The 27,916-nt window shown below is 45.9% G+C and overlaps 2 protein-coding genes across 6 annotated transcripts; one reads left to right on the forward strand and one right to left on the reverse strand.

Annotated features, from left to right (window-relative positions):
- Positions 1–740: 740 nt before the first annotated feature.
- LOC311102241 (ribitol 5-phosphate transferase FKRP-like) lies at positions 741–4,881 on the reverse strand. Of its 4 annotated transcripts, none has more exons than XM_084143504.1 (3): positions 4,814–4,873; positions 4,619–4,667; positions 741–3,974 (listed from the first exon to the last, which is right to left on the reverse strand). In XM_084143504.1, exon 3 carries the CDS (start codon positions 3,818–3,820, stop codon positions 2,213–2,215), a length of 1,608 nt encoding a protein of 535 aa, XP_083999630.1. In that variant the 5' UTR covers positions 3,821–3,974; positions 4,619–4,667; positions 4,814–4,873; the 3' UTR covers positions 741–2,212. The 4 variants fall into 4 exon arrangements, with proteins under 4 accessions (XP_083999630.1, XP_083999628.1, XP_083999629.1 ...); XM_084143502.1 differs by having other exon boundaries at positions 4,794–4,837; XM_084143503.1 differs by lacking the exon at positions 4,619–4,667 and having other exon boundaries at positions 4,794–4,881.
- LOC311102240 (striatin-4-like) lies at positions 4,622–27,309 on the forward strand. Of its 2 annotated transcripts, none has more exons than XM_084143499.1 (18): positions 4,622–5,406; positions 12,553–12,656; positions 12,790–12,866; positions 13,680–13,758; positions 13,902–14,096; positions 14,328–14,508; positions 14,612–14,768; positions 15,369–15,464; positions 15,799–15,917; positions 17,297–17,472; positions 17,746–17,793; positions 17,891–18,012; positions 20,196–20,363; positions 20,445–20,585; positions 22,939–23,037; positions 23,192–23,278; positions 23,570–23,777; positions 23,887–27,309. In XM_084143499.1, the coding sequence occupies exons 1-17, from the start codon at positions 5,116–5,118 to the stop codon at positions 23,737–23,739; spliced, it is 2,310 nt and encodes a 769-aa protein (XP_083999625.1). In that variant the 5' UTR covers positions 4,622–5,115; the 3' UTR covers positions 23,740–23,777; positions 23,887–27,309. The 2 variants fall into 2 exon arrangements, with proteins under 2 accessions (XP_083999625.1, XP_083999626.1); XM_084143500.1 differs by having other exon boundaries at positions 4,624–5,406; positions 14,331–14,508.
- The last annotated feature ends 607 nt before the right edge of the window (positions 27,310–27,916 follow it).

Consider the following 27,916-nt stretch of genomic DNA (forward strand, 5'->3'; position numbering starts at 1 on the left):
ACAGTGACATTCCTGGCAGTGGAGGCTGCTGAGGGGAGGACGGCTCATAATAATGTCTGGAACGGAGCGAATGGAATGGTATCTAACACGTGTTTTATGTATTTGATACCATTCCACCAATTCCTCTCCAGTCATTACCACGAGCCCGTTCTCCCCAATTAAGGTGTCACCAACCTCCTGTGATTCCTCGGTCTCCTATTAGATCTACTCATTGTTCTTCTGTTAATAATATGGTAACTGCACACCGCTCTCAATTTAATTCAGCCAGTGGTTCAACTTTACATTCCAAGGGAAAGAAAGAAGAGAGGGAAGTATATTGAGTACACTGAAATGTGTTATTGTGTTCTTGTACTTGGATTTAGCTTATCAATGTAGGATTCAGACATTTTATTTAGTTGGATATGTTTTGTCAGCTAGTGACTTTACCACGGCAATATTCATCCGTTTCCCCATTCAATGTCCACTACATGCTGTCTCTCAATCAGAGGTGGTTATACGTGGCCAAGGAAACGGTGCAAATGTTAAGGCTCTTCTGTCACCTGCTGGTGAGACAAGGGAGTTGAATACCAAACCCTGCTATTTTTGTCAAACCCAAAGACAGCTTTAGGCCCTCCTGGTAAATGAATTTATTAAATTATTCCTGAGACACTGGAAGGTATACAAAGCTGTCTCATCAAATCCATAAACCTCAAATGACGAAACACAAATAATAGTAGTGTTATAATTCATTTATTATTTTTTCAGTCCATGAAATGGAGTGACACACATTGACAGCAAGAATCTGGTGCATTTTTCGTCACTTGTAAAATGATAGGTCAAGTGCAACAAGTGGCACCTATCAGATATCAGTCTTTCCCTCACAATTCAGATTACTTTTTACATTCCAGTCAAGGCGGGACACAAATGTGACAGCAACACTCAACAGATGACACACACATTTAATTTAGTATATTGGATACACTATTGGATCGTTTCGTTTTTCAGAATTCATACCTGGGATTTGAATGCACCTGCATGGACTGATAGAGCTTTATCTATGGCCCGGAATATCCAAGTCAGAGTTTAAGAGAAAGCTCCTCATTTTACTGCTGGGAAATGGACGGCCATAATAGGCATGCTGATGGAACATGCCAAGGCCTATCCAGTGGCATCAGTTGACAGTTCAAAAGGTCAAAAGTCATACACTGAACATGAAGTGAATCAGTGCAACATATCCACACATGTACTCCATGAAATATATCTTTAGCTTTAGGACAGAATTGACCACACATTTATATTCATAATATCAATAATAACACAGCTATCAACACTGAATCTGTCAGATATTGCTGATATTGTGGTGGAAATGTCATTGGATATCTTCTAGCACTTTGACGATCACCTGATAATTACTAGGAAACGATGTGGTAATAATAGCTAATACTTTCTGGTACTACTTCAAAGAATTCAAAACAATTGATAACCACCTTGTACCTAATGGTGCCCCCAAAAATCTTGTAAATAACTGATATATAACTACTGTGTAATTACCATATAATTTCTTACTAAATACCTGGTCATTTATGTACTGGAAAATGATGTGCAACAGAATACCATTTTGAATGTATAAATACTCTGTCTCTATACTTAATTTACAGCTTATACAGAATAATGGACCTCTACAAGGAGTCTTCAGTTGACCAGTAATGTAGGTCAGCAGCAGTCTCCTTGTGTCTCATAAAGTGCTGATCTAGGATCGGTTGTGCCTTTTAGATCATAAAGAATAAGATTACATGGATGACGGGGACCTGATCCTAGATCAGCACTCTTCCAGACTGTCTCAGTAGTAGTGACAGGCACATTCTGACAGAGATCAGTCAGTCACACCTCATGACGTAACATTTAGTGTAATGCAGTCCGCTGCTTCACCCATGATAAGGATATTGTGTTAAAGACAGATAATAAATAAAACACGTGTCATAGCATCAGTGTAGCTGGCCGGGTTAGAGCGGTAGTGTCTGTTGGCTCTCTGTTAACCACTTCCCTTCAGGGAGTATTAATTGATCAGTGCATTTTGGCACCCTTAAGGACAGTTCCCAAATGGTACCCACTTGTGACCCACTCATGGATTGCTACTCATGGATTGCTATTATGTTTTGGGTTGTGGCCAGAAAAGTTTTGTCCTTTTGGTGGGCCACATGAAAACTCCAAAGGTCCCAGCCAAACCCCTCCCTCAAAGCCGGCTCCTGTCCAGCCTCTTCTTGGCAGGGTTTGGGTATTGGGGGTTCTCGATGACCCCCTCCCCAAACTTGAGCTCCAGGAAGGCGCGGTAGTTGTTCGGGCCGTAGGCGGTGACGCCGGCGAATGGCATTGGCACCAGCGGCTGCAGGAAGTGCTCGGGGAACTCCACATCCTGCTTGTGCTCCATCCACGTGTCTTTGGTCATAACGCCGTTTCGCGGGTAGAAGGGCCACAGGTCCACGTGGAGGTGGTTAGCTTCACTGTATTGCACCCTATAGAAGTCACCTTCCACTGCCCGCTCCCACACATAGCCGTTAGCGTCCACCAGAGAACCAGAGTCTAGGTTCTTCAGGTAGTCACAGTTGGGCACGTCCTCCAGGTAGATGCCCAGGTCCACATCATAGTCCCAGGGGATGATGTCCTGGTGGCGGGCCGCACCCAGCAGGGAGCCTCCTTCCAGCCAGTAGCGCACCCCGGAACTCTCCAGAATGTTGATCACATACTTGGTGGTCTCGCGGAGGGCACGCAGGCAGCAGGGAGGGGTCCAGCGCTCCAGGTACAGGTACTCAGGGGTGTCGTCTCGGACCGTACCGAAGCAACGCGCCGTCTCCTTCCCACAGCCGTGCCACTGCTCCTTCCCATCAGCCAGTAGGAGACGCTTTAGTCCAAAGTTCCTCATCAGCCGGCTAGTGGCCTCCTTCAGATGGCCATCTGCCTTCCACTGGTTGTGGGCTGAGCTGAAGAGGGGCCGGTGGCTGGCGGAGAAGCAGGGGCTCTCCAGGAGCTTGACCTTCCAGCCATGCAGGGAGGTCTGGATGAAGAGCGAGGGCAGCAGGGGCCTCCCCAGCGGAACAGACAGGTTGAAGAGGTCCTCGGAGCGGATGAGGACCACCGCGTCCCCCTGAAGGGCTGTACACACGCTACCACTGCTCCCAGACGCCGCTGGGGTGTAGGTGGCCGTCCACTCTCTCAGACTGACCCGCAGGTGCAGGCACTGGACGGCCGAGCGTGCCAACACAGGGGCTGCCACCAGCCTCACGGGCCCCCCACCCTCCCCCTCCAGCTCCCGGATCAGCCTCTCCACAGCCCGGCCCTGCTCCAGCTCCACCCCGTCAGGCACCAGCAGCACAAACTCTGTCTGGACGTGGAACTCTGGCCGGTGGGCCTGCGGAGGCTGCTCGGGGCTGGGGGAGAGCACCAGGAGACGGGCCCCCTCGGGGAGAGACAGAGGGGGATAGGGTGGGGTGTCAGACACAGCCAGGAAGGGCAGCTCAGGTCTCTGGTGCAGGAAGGAGCGTGCCACATCACCGACGTAGTTCTCAAAGTCCTCAAACTCCCGTAGGAGGACAGTCACACGGGGGCCGCGGCTGTTCCCCTCTCCCCTGACACCTCCAGCGCCAACCATCCCCCCGCCAACCCCCACCAGGCCCCCCATGCCACCCCCCAGCCCGGATGCAGGTAAAGCAGCCTTCCTGGAGCCCCTTCCTGGATCCCGGCGTTTCTCCATCATCTGCTGCTGGGCTCGGGACACATAGTAGAGGATGAGCAGGTTCAGAGCGATGGCTCCAGTCAGAAGGCCCTGGCAGAAACTCACCCGCATGACACCTCTCGCTGCGCTCGTCTGGCTCAGGGAAAGGAGAAGGTATAGGATGGAGCTCTCTATTCAGAAAGCCAATCCATAAACATCAGGACCCCATCAGTAAAGAGCTATAGCCTATGTGCGCCGGAAGAGTAATGGCCAGCTGCTGGAATAGCTGAAATACACAGAAAATACAGGAATTTAAAACGTGTCCTAAAAAATGCACTTCAGATGGCTGTGATAGGCTTTAGAGGCTGTAGTCTAGTTTATTACATTATATTCAAACATCAAGGAACTAGGTGCAGTGTGTCTCCCATACATGGACTGGCTTGCCCTAGTTCTCTTCAGCCAATTATTTGACCTAGATTGTATCCTTGACTATCAATTGCAGCACAATGAGATGCTTAAAATTGATGCTCCATTTAAGTATAGGCCTATGCTCCCTTCTAGAATTGGTACAGTAGGCTATCAAGTATTGCTACGGCAATAATACCACATTTCCAGTGCCTAGAATTGTCTGCATAATGCAATATACTTTTTATTCTGTAATTTAATGCTGACAGTAGACTACACCTATACTGCATGGTTTCTATGCAACCATGGAACCAATGCAACAATGATCATTCTCAATAATTGATGTTATCATGAAAAATAACCATTGAATCATTTCATATACATAATTTCATATAGACCACACCATGAATGACTCTTCTAAACGCTTCATATGCAGAACTCATCTGTCTTCAAATGTGAATCACGTTCTCAGCGTTATATAGCCTAACATCCCCAAATCGTTAGAATAAAACAGAGCATACAAACCATAATGCACGTACATCGAATTCGCTCTCTGTGTGCAAAGGTGGCTGAGCTAAGAACAACATGGAGACACCACCATTGTAATAGCTTTTACTTACAGTGTAAAATACTTATGTAATACTGACAAATTAACTAAAATAGTGTTATTATACTTAGACTTTTAGATTAATTTCAATACCGCGGTCTGTTACACTGTACCCTTGCTTTGCTGTTTCGGAAATTATCACAGGAAGCTTGCGTGAGATCACAATATGGCAGGAAGCGACATCCCTAGTTACAACTAATGAAACAAAAAAAAGATTCCCGTCGACGCTGTAGTAGATTTGCTCGTAGCTCATTTTTTGGCACGCTTTCTTCATGTGAGTTCTTGCATTTGCTCTTTACGTGAGAGAGGAAGAAAGAAGGGTAGAGAGCTAGTGCTGGGTTTGTGAGGGTTGGGTAATTACTATTATCGCTGCTTGTTTCCACCTCCTTGTCCTGGCGAAAGCGCGAGCGCTAAAATGGAGGCGGAAAGATCCGGCGGAGTAGCAGGGGGAACAAACCAGAACTCTGGAGGCAGCGGTGTGGGGCGCAACCCGAACGGACCGAAATCAGTACTCGGGCAGGGGACAACAGAAGCGGCCGCCGCGGCAGCAACAGCCGGGGCGATGGCTGGATCGTCGCAGCCTCGGGAACCGCAAGACGGCGACGCAGGCCTATCGCTTCCTGGGATCTTGCACTTTATCCAGTTCGAATGGGGACGCTTCCAGGCCGAGAAATATCGTTGGGAAGCCGAGAGAGACGAACTCAGGGTAATTATAATGTTCTTATCTAGCTAAAACTATGTAGACTATTTAGTACTAGTTAGCTACGATTTAGAAAAAAGCTAGCCTAGCATTGCCATTATCCATATCCCACAGAAGTCACGACCGCTCCTCATAGCTTCCCTAATCGGACAGAATACTGTCCACATAATCACGAATCTATTCACCCTGTGCTCCTGGATATTAGCTAGAATAACTTCAAACAATGTTACTATATTTGCTTCAGTTCAAAACCTTTGATGTGGCTTAGACGCACGCGCTATTCTGTGATCAAAGCAAACCCAATATTTGGGGATTCCAAAAATGATGTCACCATTCTTGACTAGTCCAAAACACTGGATTGTGAATTCAGTTAATGTCTTGCATCAATCACAGGACTTTCAATTGTCCGTGTGTGTTATTTGCAGTGTTACATTGAGGCGCAGTCACTGTCAGAGCCACCTCCTGATCCCAACGCAGCCAGACATATATTCGGCATTGTCTACTTATAGCGGATTACACAGGTGGAGGTGTCAATAAACTATGTCGAGCTGCTCCAACGGCAATTAACACTGTTAGAATTAACGCCAGACGGTTGGCCTCCGCTGCTCTCACCCCTTCATGGTTTCTATTTTTCTCTGTGCGAGATTACGGTGGGTCACGTGACTCACTGTCAATTACAACAGGGATTCAGGAATGCGTTTGTAAATCCCGAGGCACTCACAAACACACACAAAAAAGGCAGATGACGTAATGCGGTCCCTGCCGCCGTTTACACACGTTAACATTTTCACTCATGCCTGCCTAGGGAGTGCAAAGCGTGCTTTTTCATTGCTTTCCCCATATGTGGCCTCTCCTGTCAGCACGTTTGCTTATAAGCATGCTGAATGAACATGAGCTGATGAAATAGGAGTTGCTTGATTATTTACAGTAGCCTAAAGGCCTGTGTAGAAAAACAATACCATTCCACTGCTGTCAGTGTATTTCACTAGCCTTCTCACTCTACCCTATAGGCTATAGCCTAGTTATAAATAGGAACTTTATATAATATGGATGAACCATAACACACTGGTCGTGCTGATCTTATAGCAGTGTGGGGATGGAAGTCAGAGGTGTGTCACCACCACCACTAGAGTCTCTTACTGGGAAGGAATACTGTGCATGGTGAACGTGAGTGTGTGTGGTCTGGTTTTCACAGGCCCAATTAGCGGCAGAACCTGGGCCGGGAGAGAGAGAGAGAGAGGAGCGGTTGAGTGCCCTGTTCAAACAGTAGCCCAGCAGCTACCCCAGTGGCTGCTAAACTAGGGAAAGTCCAGTGGCACACACACACAGAAGGCAATGCCTGGTGTGTTTTCTCTGCCAACCCTCTTGAGCCTACAATGTGCCAGTAGGCATGCTCTGGGACCATGTGGACATGGCACACACGTGTATATTGTAACTCACATGTGCTCTCTCATCTCCCACAAACACATGTATGTATGTAGGCCTACATAGCCTCCATGCACATACACACAGAACACACAACGCTATACAGAATATAGCCTACAGTTGCCTCTGGACTGCTGCTGTCTCAAACCAAAAGTTGTCGATTGATGACTGCCCGGTGTGTGGAAAACATTATTGGCCTTCCCTCCCATGTGACTGTGGACGTGTGTGTATGTGACATTGACAGTGGTATTTTTTTAGGGCTGAATCAGGTCGTTAAACGGGAACACTTGTGGCGCTCTGTCTCCTGTGACAGCCAGGCAGGCTGTGGCGGGCCAGGCCGAGCAGTTGGCTGGGCCAGGTGTAACCTAACGTAGCAGCCGTTTCTTTCTGGTCCTGACGAGATATACTTTTTTTTTAGAGGGAGGTTCTCTTCTGCACTGTTCAACCAATCAAGTGGAGTGCCGCCTTGTTAACGTCCAAAAGTGGAAGTCGCATCACAGGCTCTCTTTCCATTTCCCCTGAAAACTGGATGCGTCCGGTTGTTTACGACCCCGTGGAGGGTGGGCCAGGTGTGACGTTCCCAGAGCAGAGCCACAGGGCCATGTGATTACAACCAGCAGGCCAGGCCAGGGGACAGACAGACAGACAGGTGGAAGTGCAGAGGGCACTGCTCTGGGACCTGTTAGTCATCACTGATCTCATATGACTGGGGATAGGCCAAAGCTCTGTAGCAGCACCCCTTGCTTAAGCCTATCCAGTCAGGTAAGATCAGTGATTCCTTCAAGAAAGAGAGGATGAGGGATACTACTATAAAATCTGCAGGCCCCTCAGCTCTGTTAGGCTATATCTGTCCTGTAGATGGGGTCCAAATCAAGCAGTCATTTCTCTACTGAATATCTGAATATACTCCTAGTCTGTAGAGAAAAGTGTGTGTCTGCTCTTGTCCTACTTACTTCATTATGCTAATACAGTTGGTGCTGATCAAGGACCTACAGCACTCCTAGTTGGCTAATAAATGTCTGATTAGATTTAAACTTTGCGATCACAGTTGCTACTTGCCATAAATAGAAGGACAGAGCGCTTTGTAGCCATTGACACTCAAGATCAGTGGCACTCCGACTAGTGGTGACCCAGATGGCATCACTTCCTGCTGGAGCATGTTAAGTGGGGCCCGTCGTGCCCTTCTCTCAGCTCTAATAAAAAGCCCAGTGCTCTCATGCATGACACACATATGTACAGTACTTTGCTTCGCTCGCCCACACACACTTCGGGGCTCTCACTGTACGTTCCCTCACTGACACTCTCTCTCCCACTCCAATTGACCTCTCTTTCTCACACTCATACGCACGTAAAGACACACGCACACAAGCAGACTTTTTGCAGAACTTAAGCGCTCTCGCACACTCACATACGCACGTACGCACGCTACACGCACACACACACAACACACACACACCATTTCCCTGTCCCAGAAAAGTCGTCTGCTCTACTTGTTGGCTGATGGGTCTCAGAGGGATGGAGGATGGCAGAGAGGTGATGGAGAGGGAGAGCTCCCCTTGACCCTGTTCAGTGGCAGGTGGGTGGGACTGACTGAGGAAATGTGTCAGTCAGAACTCCTCACAAGGCCAACTTCTGAGATGGCCATACAGGGAGCATATAGGGAGTGCTGTAATGCTTTTACTTAGAAAAGTAATTCTTTAGCCTATATTTGTGCTAAGAATGTTGTTGGTGTATGTGCCAATGTTCAACATGCATGTTTATAACATAGTTTATGCCCTTAAATTACAGTTCACAGCTGTTTATTTTGGTTCAAGTTTCAACTTAATTAGTCCCAGAGGGCAATTAGTTTTACAGCAAGGAGCACATGAGATGTACATACAATGCTAGTTGGCAGCCATCAATATAACAATGCTAATGATCAACTTTAGCAACAGCAGTAGTATAAAGTAAGGCCTACATAGAAGGTAAGTAAAGTGCGCTGTGCACATTCTGAAAAACATCACGTCAACATCATCAAAATACAGTATGCTGATAAAAAATACTGAATACATTTCCATCATCATCCCATGTAATGACAACCAAGAGGGAGACAATAAAAAGAGTTAGGACAGACTAACCTATCTCCTCCTCCTTCCCTGTATTCAAAAGGCCAATGGCCAAAGGGGTAAATGGTAAAGGAGTGCTTGTACCTGTTTTAGTCTTAACAGTGGGGAATCTACACCAGGAGCCAGAGGGTAGGACATGGAACTCCTGGTGTAGGGGGTGGGCACAGTCCGACGGGATGGATTCTGCCTTTCTCTCAAATGATCTGTTGTACAGGTCAGACATGCTACTCTGCTGGACTTCCGTGATCTTACTGACCACTTTCACTATTCTAGCTATTGCATTTTATGCTGTGATACCATACCAACAGATCAAAGGAAATGGTTGGAAAGACTCAATGTACGCTTTATAAAAGAGAGTCTTCAAGGTCCTGTCGACCTGGAACTTTGCCGGTTTGCTGACTCAAAAAATATGTTGCTGGCCCTTCTTACACAACATGTCAGTGTTACACTCAAAGCTCAATTTATCATCAATCATGGTCCCAAGATACTTATAATTGGCTACAGTGTCTACCACCTGGCCCTTAAGGATAGTGTTATGAGGGGTAGGGGGTTGACACCTGAAGTCAATACACATATCTTTGGTTTTTGTCACATTCAGTTGTAAGAAAGCAGTGTGGCACCAGTGTACAACATCCTTAACAACAGGACCATGGCTAGTTTCATCGGCATGAAGCAGACTGACTATTACTGAGTCATCCGCCAAGTTTAGGATGTGTTGGTTCTCGTACTGGCTACGACATCAGTGTACAGGAAATAGAGTGGCGAGAACACACCCCTGGGATGACGGCCCTGTGTAGCTCAGTTGGTAGAGCATGGCGTTTGCAACGGCAGGGTTGTGGGTTCGTTTCCCACGGGGGGCAAGTATGAAAAATGTTTGCACTCACTAACTGTAAGTCGCTCTGGATAAGAGCGTCTGCTAAATGAATAAAATGTAAATGTAAAAATGGATGAGCCTGTGGATGATGACCGCTTCCCTGACAGGCACCCATTCACCCTCACCCTCTGGGTTCTGTTAGTAAGAAAGTCAAGGATCCAGCCCACTACATTAGAGTCTACACCAAAATTATGAGTGAGTTTGTTCATAGATCCTATGAGATACACTACATGACCAAAAGTATGTGGACACCTGCTCGTCGACCATCTCATTCCAAAATCATGGGCATTACAATGGAGTTGGACCCCCCTTCGCTGCTATAACAGCCTCCAATCTTCTGGGAAGGCTTTCCACTAGATGTTGGAACATTGCTGCGGGGACTTCCTTCCATTCAGCCACAAGAGCATTAGTGAGATCGGCACTGATGTTGGGCGATAATTAGGCCTGGCTCGCAGTCGGCGTTCCAATTCATCCCCAAAGGTGTTTGATGGAGTTGAGGTCAGGGCTCTGTGCAGACCAGTCAAGTTCTTCCACACCGATCTCAACAAACCTTTTCTGTATGGACCTCGCTGCCAGATGGTGAAGCGTGATTCATCACACCAGAGAACGCGTTTCCACTGCTCCAGAGTCCAATGGCTGCGAGCTTTACATCACTCCAGCCGACGCTTGGGATTGCGCATGGTGATCTTAGGCTTGTGTGCGGCTGCTCGGCCATGGAACCCATTTCATGACGCTCCCGACAAACAGTTATTGTGCTGACGTTGCTTCCAGAGGCAGTTTGGAACTCGGTAGTGAGTGTTGCAACCGAGGACAGACTATTCTTTACGCGCTACGTGCTTCAGCACTCGGCGGTCCCGTTCTGTGAGCTCGTGTGGCCTACCACTTCGTGGCTGAGCCGTTGTTGCTCCAAGACGTTTCCACTTCACAATAACAGCACTTACAGTTGACCGGGGCAGCTCTAGCAGGGCAGACATTTGAAGAACTGACTTGTTGGAAAGGTGCCATCCTATGACTGTGCCACGTTGAAAGTCACGGAGCTCTTCAGTAAGGCCATTCTACTGCCATTGTTTGTCTATAGAGATTGCATGGCTGTGCTCGATTCTATACACCTGTCAGCCGTGGGAGTGGCTGAAATAGCCGAATCCACTAATATGAAGGGGTGTCCACATACTTTTGTGTATATATATATAGTGTATATGCTTGAACATTTCATGATGTGTAGTTGATCACAGGTCACTGATCTGTAGGGAAGCCCTCTCAGTGAACTAAATCACCTACAGTAGACTCATTTACTCCTTCTCTGACCTCTACTGGCCACACTTCCAAACTTCCTTCCTCCCTCCCATGAGGTCATTGCTGATCTGTATGCGATTGGATGGCCTTTGTGAAGTTCAATTCCCACCTTATTTCTGTCTGCAGTCCAGCTCTTCCAGGAAGTAAGGAAGGAAGGAAAGGTGCATGTCTGAAGTGTTCAAACGGGGCCCTGGATTGGACAAAGTCCTGTTGTTCAGACAGGGAGTGGACGTGATGTTCATGGATCATCATGTACTCTGACATGGACAGATGACATGCTCCTCCTGTGTGTACACTGTGGCACAGCACAGCACACACACACACAGGCACACACACACACGGCAAATAAAGCCATGTCAGATGTCAGATTGCAGTGCGCCAGTGGAAACAGAAGCCAGTGGGAATATATATTTTCAGGAACAATGGGAGAGATGACTGATGCTTATCTGGGATGGGAGGGACACTCCAAAGAAGTGTGTGTGTGCGTGTGTAAAGAGAACTTATGTGTAAAAAGAGTTAGAAAAATAATTAGAATGACAGGTCGCAGCTCGTCCCTCTGTCAGGGAAGTAACAGAACCCTGTGAGAACCCCACCCACTTAACGACGAGGTAGATCCATTCCACAACGCCCCCTCTCTGTCTCCCAGGGCTCTGCTCTCCTGGCTGCACCCAGCACAGTGCATCTACTAGTAGCTTCCTTCACTACCTGGCTTGGCTGCTCCGCTGCCACCTCAGACAGAAACAGCCCTGAGCATGGTGCGCTTCAGGTCTATTTTAGTACCTGGAGTCTGTAGGCATGACTGTAGCTGCTGCTAAACCAGATAGACAGTTCTAGCTGAAACACAGAGGAGATGCTGTGTTCTCAAAATAGCCAGTTTAACAGATATAGCGTGTCCCAGTAATCAAAGTGATGCGCCATCAGCAGAGGTCGTTTTTGAAGTAGCACATTGACATTTATTTTGTTTTCATGAGTACGGTTTGTGTGTCCCAGCTGTATGATCTTGCTGGCGTCGTGCAGACCTGATGAGATGGCATTTTTAGACGAATATACTTTTCTGGGGCTCTGTGTGTTAGCGAGTGTGTGTTTTGCTGTCTCGGAAGAGCAATTGGACTACGCACTCACGCAACACACACACACATGCACTCCTCACGATTGTTTCCCCTCCAGATGTCTGGGTAGGGTTTGCTGGTCAGGAGAAGTTCTAAATACAGAACGCAGCTCCCTCCACAACCCACTACTTAGCATGGGACTTGTAAGGAACGTCGGTTGCGAAACCAAACAAACAAAACAGTATTTCTGCACTGTACATTGTATTTGTTTAGTGGGTCCAAACAAATTTCACTCAAAATAACTGTGAAATGGTATACTCAATTCAGTTGTGATGATTGGTATTTTAACAGATAAAGTTGTGTGTGCATATCCTTGACATGTGCGTGTGTGTGTGTGTGTGCGCAGGCTCAGGTGACCTTCCTGCAGGGTGAGAGGAAGGGGCAGGAGAACATGAAGCAGGACCTGGTCAGGCGGATCAAGATGTTGGAGTACGCCCTTAAACAGGAGAGGTCAGACGCGTGCACACACCACACACACACACACACACACACACACCACACACACCACACACACACACACCACACATACAGTGTAGGGCTTGGGTAACACTGCCATCTTGTGGTTCTTTCTCTCTCTCTGCAGGACCAAACACCAGAAGCTGAAGACAGGCAGTGACCAGAGCCCAGGGGAGAAGAAACCAGAAACCGAGGCAGAACAAGGTATGCAGGCTCTATGTAGCCTCTATGTATGCTCTAGGCCAGAGGTGTCACACTCATTTTGCTCCGGGGGCCGCATTCTGTCTGGTTATATTTCCTTGCCGTCAAGATTAGCAAAAAATAGTCCTCTAGCCATAGTTTTTGAGGCTCCCTGACTTTCTAGCTTTCATGTCGGTGATTATTAGCGAGCTGGACACAGTCAAGAAACTGTATGAATGTAGGTCCATTATCATTTCTACACTCGGTTTCAGTCATTTAAAAGTATATTGGGTTTGTTCCTCCATACCCCACAAAAAATATATAAGAAAACACACAGTATAAAAAGTATAAAAAGATATGTATTCACTAACTGTAAGTCGCTCTGGATAAGAGCGTCTGCTAAATGACGTAAATGTAAATGTAAAAAACAACTCAAACCACCCGCGGGCCGGATTGGACCCTCTCAGATCCGGCACACGGCCGAATGTTTGACAGTCCTGCTCTAGACATGTAAAACTGTCACGGCATCCCTCTTATGTCAGCTCGCTATATTTGATACCAGACTTGGGTTTTTCACTGTGGAGAATGTCTGGATGGTCTAATGATTGCATCAGTGATTTATTCTATGTAGCCTAGATCTAATCTAATGTATTCTAAAGCAGAACAAGTAACTTCCCCATGCTTCTGTTTCCACATCTGTCCCATTTAACTGTGTGTGTGTGTGTGTGTGTGTGTGTGTGTGTGGGGCTGATGCACAGAGCTTTGAGGGTTGCTCCAGTGCTTGCTTCTGTTACATCAGAGCTTCCTCCTCTGATTGACTCTTCCTCTACCCCGCAGTGCCCAATGGGCCAGCAGAGTCTGAATCTGAGCAAGCCAATCAGATGTCCTGGAAGGAGGGCCGTCAGCTACTGCGCAAGTAAGGCTTCCTCCCCATAGCAAGAGCAGCACTGTCCTCTTTTAATAAACTGTTGAGTCTGAATGAAGAGGCTAATTGTGTGTGTGTGTGGCCATGGTTTGCGTGTGTGTGTCTGTGTCTGTGTTCGGGGTGTGTGTGTGTAGGTACCTGGAGGAGGTGGGCTACTCGGACACCATCCTGGACATGCGTTCAAAGCGTGTGCGCTCACTGCTGGGTCATACCAGCCCCGAGGCTAACGGTGCCCCGGCCAGCAGCGAGCAGCAGCCCACCCCAGACCCCGAGCCCCTGGCAGGGGGGGAGTCACTCCTCATCAGACAGATAGAAGAGCAGATCAAGAGGTGAGACCCCCATACACACACCCCTGTCCTCGGTGTAGGGTGCTGTGGACAGTGATGAATCAAAGCTTGTCTCCACAGTAGTCGCTGTGAAGTTGATCAGTAGTATGTCTGTGGTGGTGTATTGCATATTTTTGTCATATTTTTATAACTGTCAGTAATGTACTGTCAGTATTGTTGTAGGTTGCCTCGGATGTGTGTATGTGTGTGTCGCCTCTGATGTGTGTGTGTCAGTAGGAACGCGGCGGGGAAGGATGGTTCTAAGGAGCGTCTGGGCGGCTCGGTGCTGGATAAGATCCCCTTCCTACATGGCTGTGAGGATGATGATGAGGATGACAGTGATGAGGAAGATGACTTCCAGGGCACGGACTGTATAGACGGGCAGCGCAACAAGAACAAGAAGCCCCGCGTTAAGGTTCGAGCACGTCAACACAGCAAAGTGTTTGTGTGTTAGATTATTCCCCCCCCCTGTGTGTGTGTGTGTGTGTATTAAAGCCCTTCTCTCTCTGTGTGTGTAGATAGGGACTGAGCCCATGACCACAGACCTGGACCCTGATGATGAGGAGGATGAAGACGACTCTGAGGATGCCCTGAGCGAGTTTGACTTCCTGGGATCAGGGGAGGAGGGGGAGGGGGCGGGAGAGGCCCGTATCTCAGGGGACGGCCGGGAGTTAGGTACGCCATCATCATAGCAACCGCCTCAACCACACCTGTCTGTCTCTCCGTCTGTCTAGCTTTTTGTCTGTCTTCTCTTTCTGTCTGTCTGTCTGTCCTTCTCTCCCTTCATCCCTATCCGTCTCTCTCTTTCTAGGGAGTTATATGTTCTGTACTCTCACCTCTACTGCCAATAAACCATTGCAATAGTGAACCATTGTCTGTGTCTCACTATCACATTTGTTGTTTGGATGTGTGCCTTTGTCATCCACGTGTGTCTCTCTATCTGGAGCAATGTGTTCTGTTAGCATAAAGCATGCTGTTTGGTGTCTGTCTACTTTATCTCTTTATCCACCTCCTGTCTCTCGGTCCGTGTCTCTTCGTTTGTTTGTGGGTTTGTCTCTTTCTACTTCTCTGTTCGCTCATCGTCTCTCCTTCTGTATGCATGGCCATGTGTTCTCTCTCTTTCTGTTCGTCTCTTTTCCTTCTGTCTCTCTTTCTCTTGCTCTCTCCTTTCTTTATTGCCCTCCCTCCCTCCCTCCCTCCCTCCCTCCCTCCCTCCCTCCCTCCCTCCCTCTGCATGACTGTGTGTGTTTGTCTCTCTCCTCTGGCTTGGTTCAGAGAACCGCAGGAACAAGTTCCAGGGCATGATGTCGGACTTCCCCCCCAAACCCTCCCCGCCCCCCTCTGTTTCGGGACAGTCTCGCTCCGGGGAAGGTAAGCCAACACCCGCCCCCAAAACTCTCCCCCTCTCCCTGTCTGGCTGTGCCAAATGTTCAACAATGTTCTGTATTGTGTCATGTTCATGTTTTGCGTGGACCCCAGGAAGAGTAGATGCTGCTTTCGCAACAGCTAATGGGGATCCTGATAAAAAATAAATAAATACCAAAGTAGCTCAATTGCTTCTCTCTCTCTCATCTGAAGGGATACTGCTCTGAAGAGGTCATTGTTTTAGTATTAGAAAAGGGGAAGGGATATGTTTTTGATAAGATTGTGGGTTAATGTGGTAGTGGGTTTAGGATTGAGAGCTGTTCTTCCTCCGCTCCTTAAGGTGGCGCTCTGGGTTTTTCCTCTGACGTCTTCATCCTGGACGCCGTCGGGGGTGGAGACATGAACCTGGGAGAGCTGGCTGACCTCACCGTCGCCAATGACAATGACCTCACCGTGGATGTGAGTACTTGAACACACACGTGCACAGACACATACAACAGAGGAGGGGATGGTGGGGCTGAGACAATTGCAGTTTTAAAGCTAATTTCCTAAAATCCTATCAATTTTGCCATGGGGCTGAGAGAACATTTGTAGTTTTAAAGCTGATTTCCTGCAATTCTACACACCGCATATACAGTACCAGTCAAAAGTTTGGACACATCTACTCATTCCAGGGTTTTTCTTTATTTTTACTATTTTCTACATTGTAGAATAATAGTGAAGACATCAAAACTATGAAATAACACATATGGAATCATGTTGTAACCATAAAAGTGTTAAACAAATATATTTGAGATTCTTCAAAGTAGCCACCCTTTGCCTTGATGACAGCTTTGCACACTCTTGGCATTCTCTCAACCAGCTTCATGAGGTAGTCACCTGGAATGCATTTCAATTAACAGGTGTGCCTTGTTAAAAGTTAATTTGTGGAATTTCTTTCCTTCTTAATGCGTTTGAGCCAATCAGTTGTGTTGTGACAAGGTAGGGGGGTATACAGAAGATAGCCCTATTTGGTAAAAGACCAAGTCTATATTATGGCAAGAACAGCTCAAATAAGCAAAGAGAAACAACAGTCCATCATTACTTTAAGACATGAAGGTCAGTCAATCCGGAAAATGTCAATAACTTTTAAAGTTTCTTCAAGTGCAGTTGCAAAAACCATCAAGCGCTAAGGAAACTGTCTCTCATGAGGACTGCCACAGGAAAGGAAGACCCAGAGTTACCTCTGCTGGAGAGGATACGTTCATTAGAGTTAACTGCACCTTAGATTGCAGCCCAAATAAATGTTTCACAAAGTACAAGTAACAGACACATCTCAACATCAACTGTTCAGAGAAGACTGTGTGAATCAGGCCTTCATGGTCGAATTGCTGCAAATAAATAATTTACTAAAGGACACCAATAAGAAGAAGAGACTTGCTTGGGCCAAGAAACATGAGCAATGGACATTAGACCGGTGGAAATCTGTCCTTTGGGTTGGAGTCCAAATTTGAGTTTTTTGGTTCCAACCGCTGTGTCTTTGTGAGACGCGGTGTGGGTGAACGGATGATCTCTGCATGTGTATTTTTTTTAAATAAAATATATTTTGATTTATTTAACACTTTTTTTTTGGTTACTACATGATTCCATATGTGTTATTTCATATTTTTGATGTCTTCACTATTATTCTACAATATAGAAAATAGTAAAAATAAAGAAAAACCCTTGAATGAGTAGTGTTCTAAAACATTTGACCGGTAGTGTGTATATATATTTTTGGCTGCAACAATTTAGCAGTGGCGGCCCGCTGCTGCTAAATTAATACACTCACCAACACTCTGACACCTGTGTGCGTGTAGCTGCAGGATAACCGGGAGGAGTTCAAGAAGACGTGGAACCCTCGCTTCACGCTGCGTAGCCATTTTGATGCCATCAGAGCTTTGACGTTCCACCCCAGCCAGGCCGTTCTACTCACAGCCTCCGAGGACGGAACCCTGAAGCTGTGGAACCTCAACAAGGCCATACATTCCAAGAAGTAAGAGCCTAAGGAATAGCAGGAACATATCACACGAATATCAGGGCCTGTATTCAAAAAGTGTATCATAAAGGGATCAGGTCCCTCCTGTCCATGTAAATCTTATTCATTGTTATTTAAAGGGAAAGACGGATCCCAGATCAGCACTCACTCCTACTCTGAGATGCTTTATGAATACAGGCCCAGGAGTAGGAAAGAAACTGAATGTGGTTTGGTAGTGTGCTATAACACTGCTGTAATGTGTAAATGGATTTTTGGTCTTTGCCGCCACAGAAATGCAGCGCTGGACGTTGAGCCCATCTACACCTTCAGAGCCCACAGGTGAGCATGCATGCATGCAAACACACACATTTGTTGCAACTATCACGTGTTTTGGTGTGTTTCTGGGTTAATAGCTAATCTTTGTGTAATTGTACAGTGGTGCAGTTCTGTCTCTGGCCATGGGTGAGGACGGCGACTCATGCTACAGCGGGGGTCTGGACGGAACCGTGCGCTGCTGGAAGATCCCAGATATCAACGTGGATCCCTACGATAACTACGGTCAGTCCTTGACCCCTGTCGGACCCCTCTGTCTGACCCCTGTCTCCTTTCACCTCTGGTCAACCAGTCAGGACTAGCCAGGTTTATCCCCAGCTAACATATTCAGCTCTGAGTCAGTGGATTACACATGATCATCTATTATCTCCATGAAAACAGATTGACTGACAGTGGGCTGTGACGGTCATGGAATTTTGGATGGCGGTTATTGGTCAGCCAAATGACCACGGTCACCATAATAACTGTATTCTTTTTTAAGACACACATTTTGTGCTGCTGCAGGGAGGGGGGCGTTGCCCAGGCCAGGGGTTTTCAAACTTTTCTTGCCCAGGGACCCCCGCCCAGGAAAACCGGTTAGCAAAAAATAATGCCTTATCATCAGGTGAATGATAATGGCAAGTAAAAGTAATCAATTTTAAAATGAATAGATTTGGTGGACAGTTTCCTTATTTTGACCTCCACACAGTTTGTTGGAAGAGGAAGTGTAAACTCTAACATACAGTGCATTCGGAAAGTATTCAGACCCCTTGACTTTAACCACACTTTGTTATGTTACAGCCTTGTTCTAAAATGGATTAAAAATTAAAAAATTCCTCATCAATCTACACACAACCCCATAATGACAAAGCAAAAACAGAAATGCCTTATTTACATAACTATTCAGACCCTTTGCTATGACATCCCGCTTGGAGTTTGCCAAAAGCCACGTAAAGTGAACTCTCAGACCATGAGAAACAAGATTCTCTGGTCTGATGAAACCAAGATTGAACTCTTTGGCCTGAATGCCAAGCATCACGTCTGGAGGAAACCTGGCACCATCCCTACGGTGAAGCATGGGGGTGGCAGCATCATGCTGTGGGGATGTTTTTCAGCGGCAGGGACTGGAAGACTAGTCAGGATCAAGGCAAAGATGAATGGAGCAAAGTACAGAGAGATCCTTGAGGAAAACCTCCTCCAGAGCGCTCAGGACCTCAGACTGGGGTGACGGTTCACCTTCCAACAGGATAACGACCCTATGCACACAGCCAAGACAATGCAGGAGTGGCTTCGGGACAAGTCTCTGAAGGTCCTTGAGTGGCCCAGCCAGAGCCCGGACTTGAACCTGATCTAACATCTTTGCAGAGACCTGAAAATAGCTGTGCAGTGATGCTCCTCATCCAACCTGGCAGAGCCTGCGTGGGTCTGCAGAGACCCACGCAGGCTCTGGGTATGAAGCTTGTAGCGTCATACCCAAGAAGACTCGAGGCTGTAATCGCTGCCAAAGGTGCTTCAACAAAGTACTTAGTAGAGGGTCTGAATACTTATCTAAATGTGATATTTAGTTTTGTATTTTTAATAAATTAGCATTTTTTTGCAGATTTGAAGCACATTTTCAGCAATTTCCAGTTTGGCGTGGAGCTGAGAGACAATTTTGCAGTATTAAAGCACATTTCCTGCAATTCTATGCATTTTGCCATGGCTAATGCTGTGTTCCTCTGCGCAAACGTTAGAACAAAATCAATGGGCATGTGCTCTGAATGCCCGGTTTTTGGAGTTTTTCATTATCCCTGACTGTCTAGCTAGTCTATTTTATTTCTGAAAGATTGTATTATTTAAAAAAATATATAGTTCAATATCTTTTCTGCATGATTTCTATTTGGTTGTTTAAGTTGACACAAACTGTTTTCCATCCCGAAAATTACCACTTAGACGGCCCGCCTAAAAATCTTCTATGCAGAAAAAAATCCTGTAATTAGCTCCAATGACTGTAATTTCCTCCATATTTAAGGGATAGTTAGAGATTTTGGCAATGAAGCCATTTATCTCCATACTTCCCCAGAGTCAGATGAACAGGAACAGCTAGCATGCTAACTGTTCCTGTAGACATCCAGTCATTGCACTAACGCTAGTTAGCATTGGCTTGTGAAACTACCACTAACTTCCTTCATACTGGACGCAGAGACATCACGATGGTATTCTGTTGTAGCTAGCGATATTCATAAAAAATATTATTTTCCACATAAAAAATACCCCCCAAAAGAAAATCACAGACCCCCTATAGGGGCCGCAGACCCCAGTTTGGAAATCCCTGGCCTAGTCAACCGTAGACTCGTTAGCTACAACACCTTGCTTGTTTCAGCAAGGAGCAACACAGTTCCATCACGTTGTAGAATCCATTTGTGTGTGTGTGTCTCTTTGTTGTGTAGACCCGGGCATAGAGAGCAGTGTGTTGTCGGGTCATGAGGACTCAGTGTGGAGTCTGACGTACTCTGCCACCCACCATCGCCTGGCCTCCTGCTCTGCAGACGGGACCATTCGCATCTGGGACCCCCAGAACTCTACCCCCTGTCTCTCCGTCTTCAACAAGGAGAAAGGTGAGCGTGTGTGTGTGTGTGTGTGTGTATGTATATGTATGTCTGTTTATATCTTAACGCTTTCCTCCCCCCCTCCCTCAGAACACGGAATGCCCACCTCTGTGGCCTTTGTGAACTCTGACCCCGACCAGGCGGTGGTGTCATTCGACGGTGGCGAGACGCTGCTCTATGACCTCAACACAGAGCAGAGCATCATGGTCCTGGAGACTGGGACTAAGGACGGTGAGTCCTAGGGCCTGTTCTAACTATCAGAATGCTTCCTGTGGCCTGGCTGGTCTAGCGTTAATGGCGCAGCCTCTGGCACACATGTGTACGTGTTGGCTAGGGGTGTAATGGTTCACCAAACCCATGGTTCGGTACCTATTGCGGTTTTGGGGTCACAGTTCGATTCAATTTCAGTACAGCGGGAAAATTAAATGCAATTCACAATGTTTAGCATTCACAATGTTTCTTGCCATTGTCTGTTGTGACAGGATTGTTGTTGGGCCTCTCAAGTTTCCACTCTGATTTTGCGTTTGTAATCATGTGGGAGGTGGGAATTTACCAGTTGTGAGGTTGTAGATACCAGTTGGATGCATTCATGTGATTTGAACTCGTTGAGAAAAGGCGATTGGCTAATGGCCAACAAGCTGCGGAAACCATAAACCAAAAGTACAGCTATCATGCTTTTTTATTTTTATTTTTATTTTTTTGTACTCCCTTTTTCTCCCCAATTTCGTGATTATGATCTTGTCTCATCGCTGCAACTCCCCAACGGGCTCGGGAGAGGCAAAGGTCGAGGCATGAGTCCTCTGAAACATGACCTGCCAAACCGCGCTTCTTAACACCCACTCGCTTAACCCGGAAGCCAGCCGCACCAATGTGTCACCGTTCAACTGACGACCGAAGTCAGCCTGCAGGCTCCCGGCCCGCCACAAGGAGTCACCAGAGTGCAATGAGCCAAGTAAAGCCCCCCTGGCCAATCCCTCCCCTAACCCGGACGACGCTGGTCCAATTGTGCGCCGCCCTATGGAACTCCCGGTCACGGCTGGTAACACAGGCTGTAGGGATCGAACCCCAGGCTGTAGTGACACCGCTACACTGCAATGTAGTGCCTTAGACCGCTGCGCCACTCGGGAGGCCCAGCTATCATGCTTTTAAACAAATTATAAAGTAAAGAAATACAAAATTATAGATTGCTTTTTATATATCTTATTTTGTTGTTGCATTTAACTGCCAAAAATGCTGTTATAGAGGCCATTTCCTTAGTAGATGATGTCAGATGTCAACATGTGGGAGAAGTGGGTGCCTAGAATGGTAGATGAGTTTCCCATAGTAATTACCAGTTGGAGGGCCATTCAAGTGGATTTTTCCAAGTCGTATGTGGTAAATTCCCACTTCCCACATGGTTACGAACGCACCATGACATTGCCTCCTTCAGTGCCAGATACGCACTTGTGACTCTCATAAAGGGGCGTGTCTGTAGCACTGTACATCTCCCACTGCAGAGTAATGCGATGGGCTGTCACTGTTAAGCAAGCGCAACACAGGGTGCATTGGCCAATTCATTGAAAACGTCAGCTTTGGCTTGCTTATATAGAGCGGGTACTAGCAGTTTGCTGAAATGGGTGCAAGAGGGAAGTTCGTAATGTCGCTCGAGCACTTTCATGAGGTGCTAAAACCCCCTATTCTCAACCACTGAGAACGGGCGCATATCCGCGGCTATAAACCAAAGACTGTAAAATATATAAACATAGCCTACCTATCGCTCTTGTAATTTATTTGGCCCGGTCAGAATCATCTGCCAAGGGGAGACTGTGTTGTGTTGTTGTTTCTTTGCGTTTCTGTTTTGCTGGGGTGATGTCGGCGTAAACGTGTCAACATATTTGAGGTGTTGGCAGCTGCATAGGCTATTCTCGTTGCACGTGGCGACATACTGTTAACTTTTTATCCACAACTCTCTGTCCATCGCCGTTGTAATATACTGGGAAACCAAAATGTTCCCAAACTGGAGATTTAAACAATGATGGAGTATCCTCACAAAATGACAGTTTTAAAATGTGCCAATTAAGATTAGAATTTTGATTACAATGTGCATATTGGCTCTAGTTGTTAACGGAATGGCCTAAATTGTTTTCTTCAGCTCAGATTTACTCAAGAAGCATAGGCCTACAATGCATCATCGGCATAGCCTGTAGGCCTAGTGTTTAAATGTTGTATTTTTATATTTTTTATGTATTCATTCGGGTTCACAGTACGGACCGAACCGAGGTACCTGTACCGAACGGTTCGGTACAAAAACCTGTACCCTTACACCCCTAGTCGGCATAGGTTCAAATCAGGTATACTGCCCTAGGACGCAACCTCTCTCTATCTTTCCCCACTGTCATCCTCTCTCTGTATAATAAAATACCTTAAAATATATATATTGAAGAAATCAATCCTTCTGTACCTCCCTTCCTTGAGAGGAGCCAGGAGGATCTCCCTCAATACTGATCTGTGTGTGTCTGTGAGCTGATCTGAGTGGGTCTGTGAGCTGCTCTGACTGCTAAATGGCATATTATTATTATTATTATCTGTGTGTCGCCCCCTGCAGGCAGTGAGCTGATTAACTGTGTGGTCAGCCACCCCTCTGAGCCCATCTCCATCACCGCACACGAGAATCGCACTATCCGCTATCTCGACAACAAGACAGGTCAGCCCCTGTCCACTGCTAAATCCTATCTTTATGTAACTACGCCAGAATTAGGCCCCGTGCTTGATCTGTTTTATCTGGGTCGAACTAGCCCATAGCTCCATAACTTGCTTTTTCCTTTTAATTGAATGCCCATCTGTGTGTGTGTTACCAGGTAAAGTGATCCACTCCATGGTGGCACACCTGGATGCTGTCACCTGTCTGACCACGGACCCCAAAGGCACTTACCTCATCTCTGGCAGTAAGTATCCTGTCTTGTATTGGAACTCTAACCCAGTGTTCGTTAATCCTGGTCCTGGGCACCAAAAGGGCTGTAATGTTTAGATTTTTTGCCCTAGCACTACATACCTGATTCCACTAATCAAAGGTTTGATGATGAGTTGATTAGTCGTGGAATCATGTGTGTAGTGCTAGGGCAAAAAAAAAAGTGTGCACCCCTTTGGGTCCCCAGGACCAGGATTAGGAAACGCTGTTTCTAACCACAACACTGATTCCCCTGTACTCTAACTGTGCTCTCCGCTTCCCTCTGCAGGCCACGACTGTTCGGTGCGTCTGTGGATGCTGGATAACAGGACGTGTGTGCAGGAGATCACTGCCCACAGGAAGAAGCACGACGAGGCCATTCACGACGTGGCCTTCCACCCCTCGCAGCCCTTCATCGCGTCGGCCGGCGCCGACGCACTCGCCAAGATCTTCGTCTGAGAGGAGGCACAGACAGGGATTCACCATCATCCTCACTGGTGAGACACTAGGGTACAGAGAGAGTGTGTGCTTTATCTTACAATCTGTTTGAGTTTCTTTTCTTTACAGTTTCTACTTATATGAACTTGTGCCTCCTTTTCATTACAGCCTGACTAAAAGAACTTGGCCAGAGGAGAGTGATGACTACAATGGACAAACCTCACCTGCCTACACACACAATTACACATTCACAGTTACACACACACAATTACACATTCACAGTTACATATACACACACAAAACTGTGTCCTGCACCCCACTGGCTGGGTCATCGCCACAGGACACTATTACCCACAGTTCTCTAGCTGTCCCATGATGCCTCAGTAACTTGTTGCGATACTAACCATACTGCTTTTCTAACGACTTATCTGACTGCTTGATTTATTAGGTCAGTTTACTACACTACAATACTCTATTAATTTCAACTTTTACAGTCCACTCATGGTTATTATAAGGCGGTGTGTGTTGACTTTGATCACTACGCATGCTGATGCAACACCTACTACAACTAGAGTGACAGGCGCTCACACAGGTTCACTTTCTGTTTGAAACTTAGCTTAGCTCACCAGTTGCTAACACACATAGGTACCTAACTACAGTAGAGTCCAGTACCCACCCAGTGATGGCAGTAGCCATTTTCTACTGCACTACAATGTGGGGGAACAATGCATTTCATTCCAAAGACTTCTGAAGGTTTTAGTGTGTGTGTGTTTTGGAGACACCTCCTAACCGGTGTTGGACAAACAGCTTTAATTTCAGCCTCATCGCCAAGACACTGTCTGAGTGTTTGTGTGTCCAGTATTGTACGGTCATCCATTTCAGTAGAATCAAGTGTGATAGGAAAGGTGTGTGTGTGTGTTGCACTTGTTTAATCTTGGTGCTAAGACCTCGTCAGTCCGAGTCTGAATCAGGGACCTGTTTGCATTCGAGGTGTGTGTGGGTCCTGTTTCTCTCTCTTTGGGATATTTGTCATCAACAGTAGTGTGATATGGCTTGTATCATGCGTCACTCTCCAGCCATGCCATCTGTTTGTGTTGAGATACTGTATGGGTCATTTTTATCTCATAGGAAGACTAACACGCTATGCTAAGCAGACACTTTTCTATTGGTTTCCTTTAATATTTGTGTGTGTGTGTGTGTGTGAAGTTGGCCTTTGTCATTTCATCAGGATAGCTGGTTTGTGAAAGAGTATGTGGAGATAATGGGAGTAATTTAACGTTGATGCCACAGTGGAGCCCTCTGACTGAAACGGTTGACATTACCAGAAAGTGGCACTACTCCCAAGATGGTGTCCTGTATTCTCTCTCCGTTCCTTTAGTCGGCATCAAGTCAGAATGGTCCTTGGTGTATTTATTTAGGCTTGTGCTTGGAAACAATCATATTATCCATTGAAATGACTGTTGTTGATTAGGTTTCTGTTTCTGGTGCGAGGCGGGTCGCAGTTGCACTGCACTGAATTGCCCATAGTGCTCATAGTGGGAAAGTGGCGCCTCTCCCGTGTCAGTGGAGCCAGCAGGGGAAATTGCCCCCAGGATATGGGAACAAAAGCCACATAAAGATAGAGAGGAAACAAGAACAAACACTACCTAACCCCCAAGCCCCGTTACATTGGCCTCCGACAAAGACTGAACTAGACAGGGTAGGTGACTGTTCACCAAGCGGTCACTTTGTGCTTGGATTATTGTGGAGCTATTTTTCCTGGAAGGGAAAACAAGGTTGAACAAAGAGCGGAGCCGTGGGCGTCCGCTAAAGACTGACATATAGGTCAGAGATCAGGGGTGATGTCGTTGGGTAGCCGGCCTCCTGGATCCTTCAAGATTATTTGTGAACTTTCCAGGGTGGAACAGAGGCGGGGGAGCCCTGAGGGCAGATCTCTGGTTGTGGAAACATGGTTCAACATGGTTCCGCCAGTCCAGGGCAGAGCAGGGCATGGCAGTAAAGAATGAATGGTCCAGTAGCACCATGTCAATCATTAACTGTCCCCGAGCTGCCCCCAACCCTACTAATCAATCCCTAGCACACGCCAGAGTGAGGGGGGTAGAAGTCGTCCCAAACCACTGATTCCAGATCAGGTATTTTTTAATCCGCTTAATGGTTAAAGTCAGCGTTGGGGTTAGGGTAATCTAATCCTAGAAATGTGGATAAGGTCAACTTTAACCAAGAGCCCCTACATTCAACAGGGTCACTACAGGGGTCAGAGAATCAAAGGTTACTGGTAGAAATGACAGAGGTCAATGTTTTCCTCTCCACTGCAACACCTTATGGGAAAACACTCTCTGGTCTGGTCAGACAGGTATCTGTGGGCTTGGTTTAGTAAATGTCAGCTTCATGTGCTTTTACATGATGGTTTAAGATGTATTGAATATGATGAGGCAGAAAGAATGCCTAAGTGCTATTGTTGCACAATGATATGCCAAATATGTGATTTGTGCTTTATTATTGGGTAAGCATTAGAATAAGCCACCTCAATATTTGCAGCCATTAGGTGATAATCTCTCTAGGAGCTGATCCGTTGTCAGTATTGTGAAATAATTCTAACGTTAAGGTAAGATATGAATAGAGAAAGCTGATCTGAGAGCAGCGTTGCCTTTCTATCCTATCAGTATCAACACATGCTCTAACGAGGCACTTGGCGAACATTCTTTCTGCGTGGTGTTTTGGAAAACGCATGTTACATCTTCGGCCGTTGTAGGAACGACGCGTTGTTAAAACACTAGTAAGCCTAAATTTCATCGCTATCGGGAAACCAGGCCCTGAAGTGTCTCACTGGTATTTTTCCTCCTTTCACGTAAATATTAAGACTGCATGACTGTGTTGGACGAACTCTGCACTCAGTGTCTGTGTGTCAGTCAGAGTCTACATGTACATCTGCAGCATTGAGCTATAGACTGGTCCTGATATGCTCAAATATGTCCCTCTTCTGAGAATAGACAAATCAATGTGAAAAAGCGAGAGGAAAATAAAAGCGACTGTAAATGATAAAGGACTAGAGCTGCCATTATGTGATGTACATGTCCATTTTAATTTTTTATTTGTTGCTTTTTTTCCCTTTGATTATAATTATTATGTAAGAATACTGTAGTATCATAAGTGAAATCATTCTTCTTTGCTAGGCTTAGAACTTGCTTGTGATTGATAATGACAATGTATACCTTGTAAAAAAACAAAACTGTTAACAAATCAGAAAAATTACAAAAAAACAAAAACATCAAAAAGTGATCAGTCCGAGGCCAAGGTAAAGGACTCTTGTTTCTTTGTGTTTTTATTTTTTTAATAGCAACTTATCACTGTGTGATATTTTGTACATCATATTAAGCTGTATTCAAACAATTTCCTCTAACTACAAGGGATAAGAGACCTGCTTTTTATTGAGTTTGTTTTATTATATATATTTTTCGAACTGCATTCTAGCTTATATCAAATGACAGATTTTCCTTCTCTTCTTTGGGTTTGTTTACTTTGCGGGTCTCGTGTCATTTAAAGAAGAAAAACACAAAACATTCTAATAAAATAACGATTTTGTACAGGGAATTGAGAGCAATGTTGTCATTCATTGTATTTTGTCAACTGTAATTTATTACTGTATTACTACATGTTAATGATCTACCTAATGATCCAGGGTTTCCCTCTTATATGTTACTTGAATAGCAACATAGTAGGGTTGTTCCATGAAATGAGCCCTTTTGCATCGCTTTGATATTTTAAGTAGACATTTCGCACCAATATTGAATTTTAAAAGCCTGTTATATTAAATGTAGTGCCCTTTTTTAATATAGACCACATAGAAAATTAAAAAATGTTATGAATAAATTCTAGGAAGATTTAAACCCACTTAACCTCAACATTTCTCCAAGTTTTCAGCATCATTGTAAAGCCCTAGTTATGTTGTTGCTTTGACAAAGTAATTTCTAAAGATTATTATTTATTAGTGATTCATTTTAAGGTTAAAAAAACCAACCTTTCCCTTATTTTAAGTTGAACCCTGTTACGTGAACTGAACTCTCATTTTAATATGGTAAAACTATTCCTTTGAAATTATTTTTTGAAAAGAAACATTGAGTGACTTCGGAAAGTATTCAGACCCCTTGACTTTTTCCACATTTTGTTACGTTACAGCCTTATTCTAAAATTGATTAAA

Source organism: Coregonus lavaretus (assembly GCF_964263955.1).
Source record: "Coregonus lavaretus genome assembly, chromosome: 26".
In the NCBI taxonomy this organism is placed as follows: Eukaryota; Metazoa; Chordata; class Actinopteri; order Salmoniformes; family Salmonidae; genus Coregonus; species Coregonus lavaretus.

Excerpts from the sequence above, each read along its gene's own strand:
- LOC311102241 (XM_084143503.1), bottom strand. The coding sequence starts at position 3,820 with ATGCGGGTGAGTTTCTGCCAGGGCCTTCTGACTGGAGCCATCGCTCTG.
- LOC311102240 (XM_084143499.1), top strand. The coding sequence starts at position 5,116 with ATGGAGGCGGAAAGATCCGGCGGAGTAGCAGGGGGAACAAACCAGAAC. Across the intron at positions 15,918-17,296 it reads ACAATGACCTCACCGTGGAT|CTGCAGGATAACCGGGAGGA; the intron begins GTGAGTACTTGA and ends GTGTGCGTGTAG. Across the intron at positions 23,279-23,569 it reads CACTTACCTCATCTCTGGCA|GCCACGACTGTTCGGTGCGT; the intron begins GTAAGTATCCTG and ends TTCCCTCTGCAG.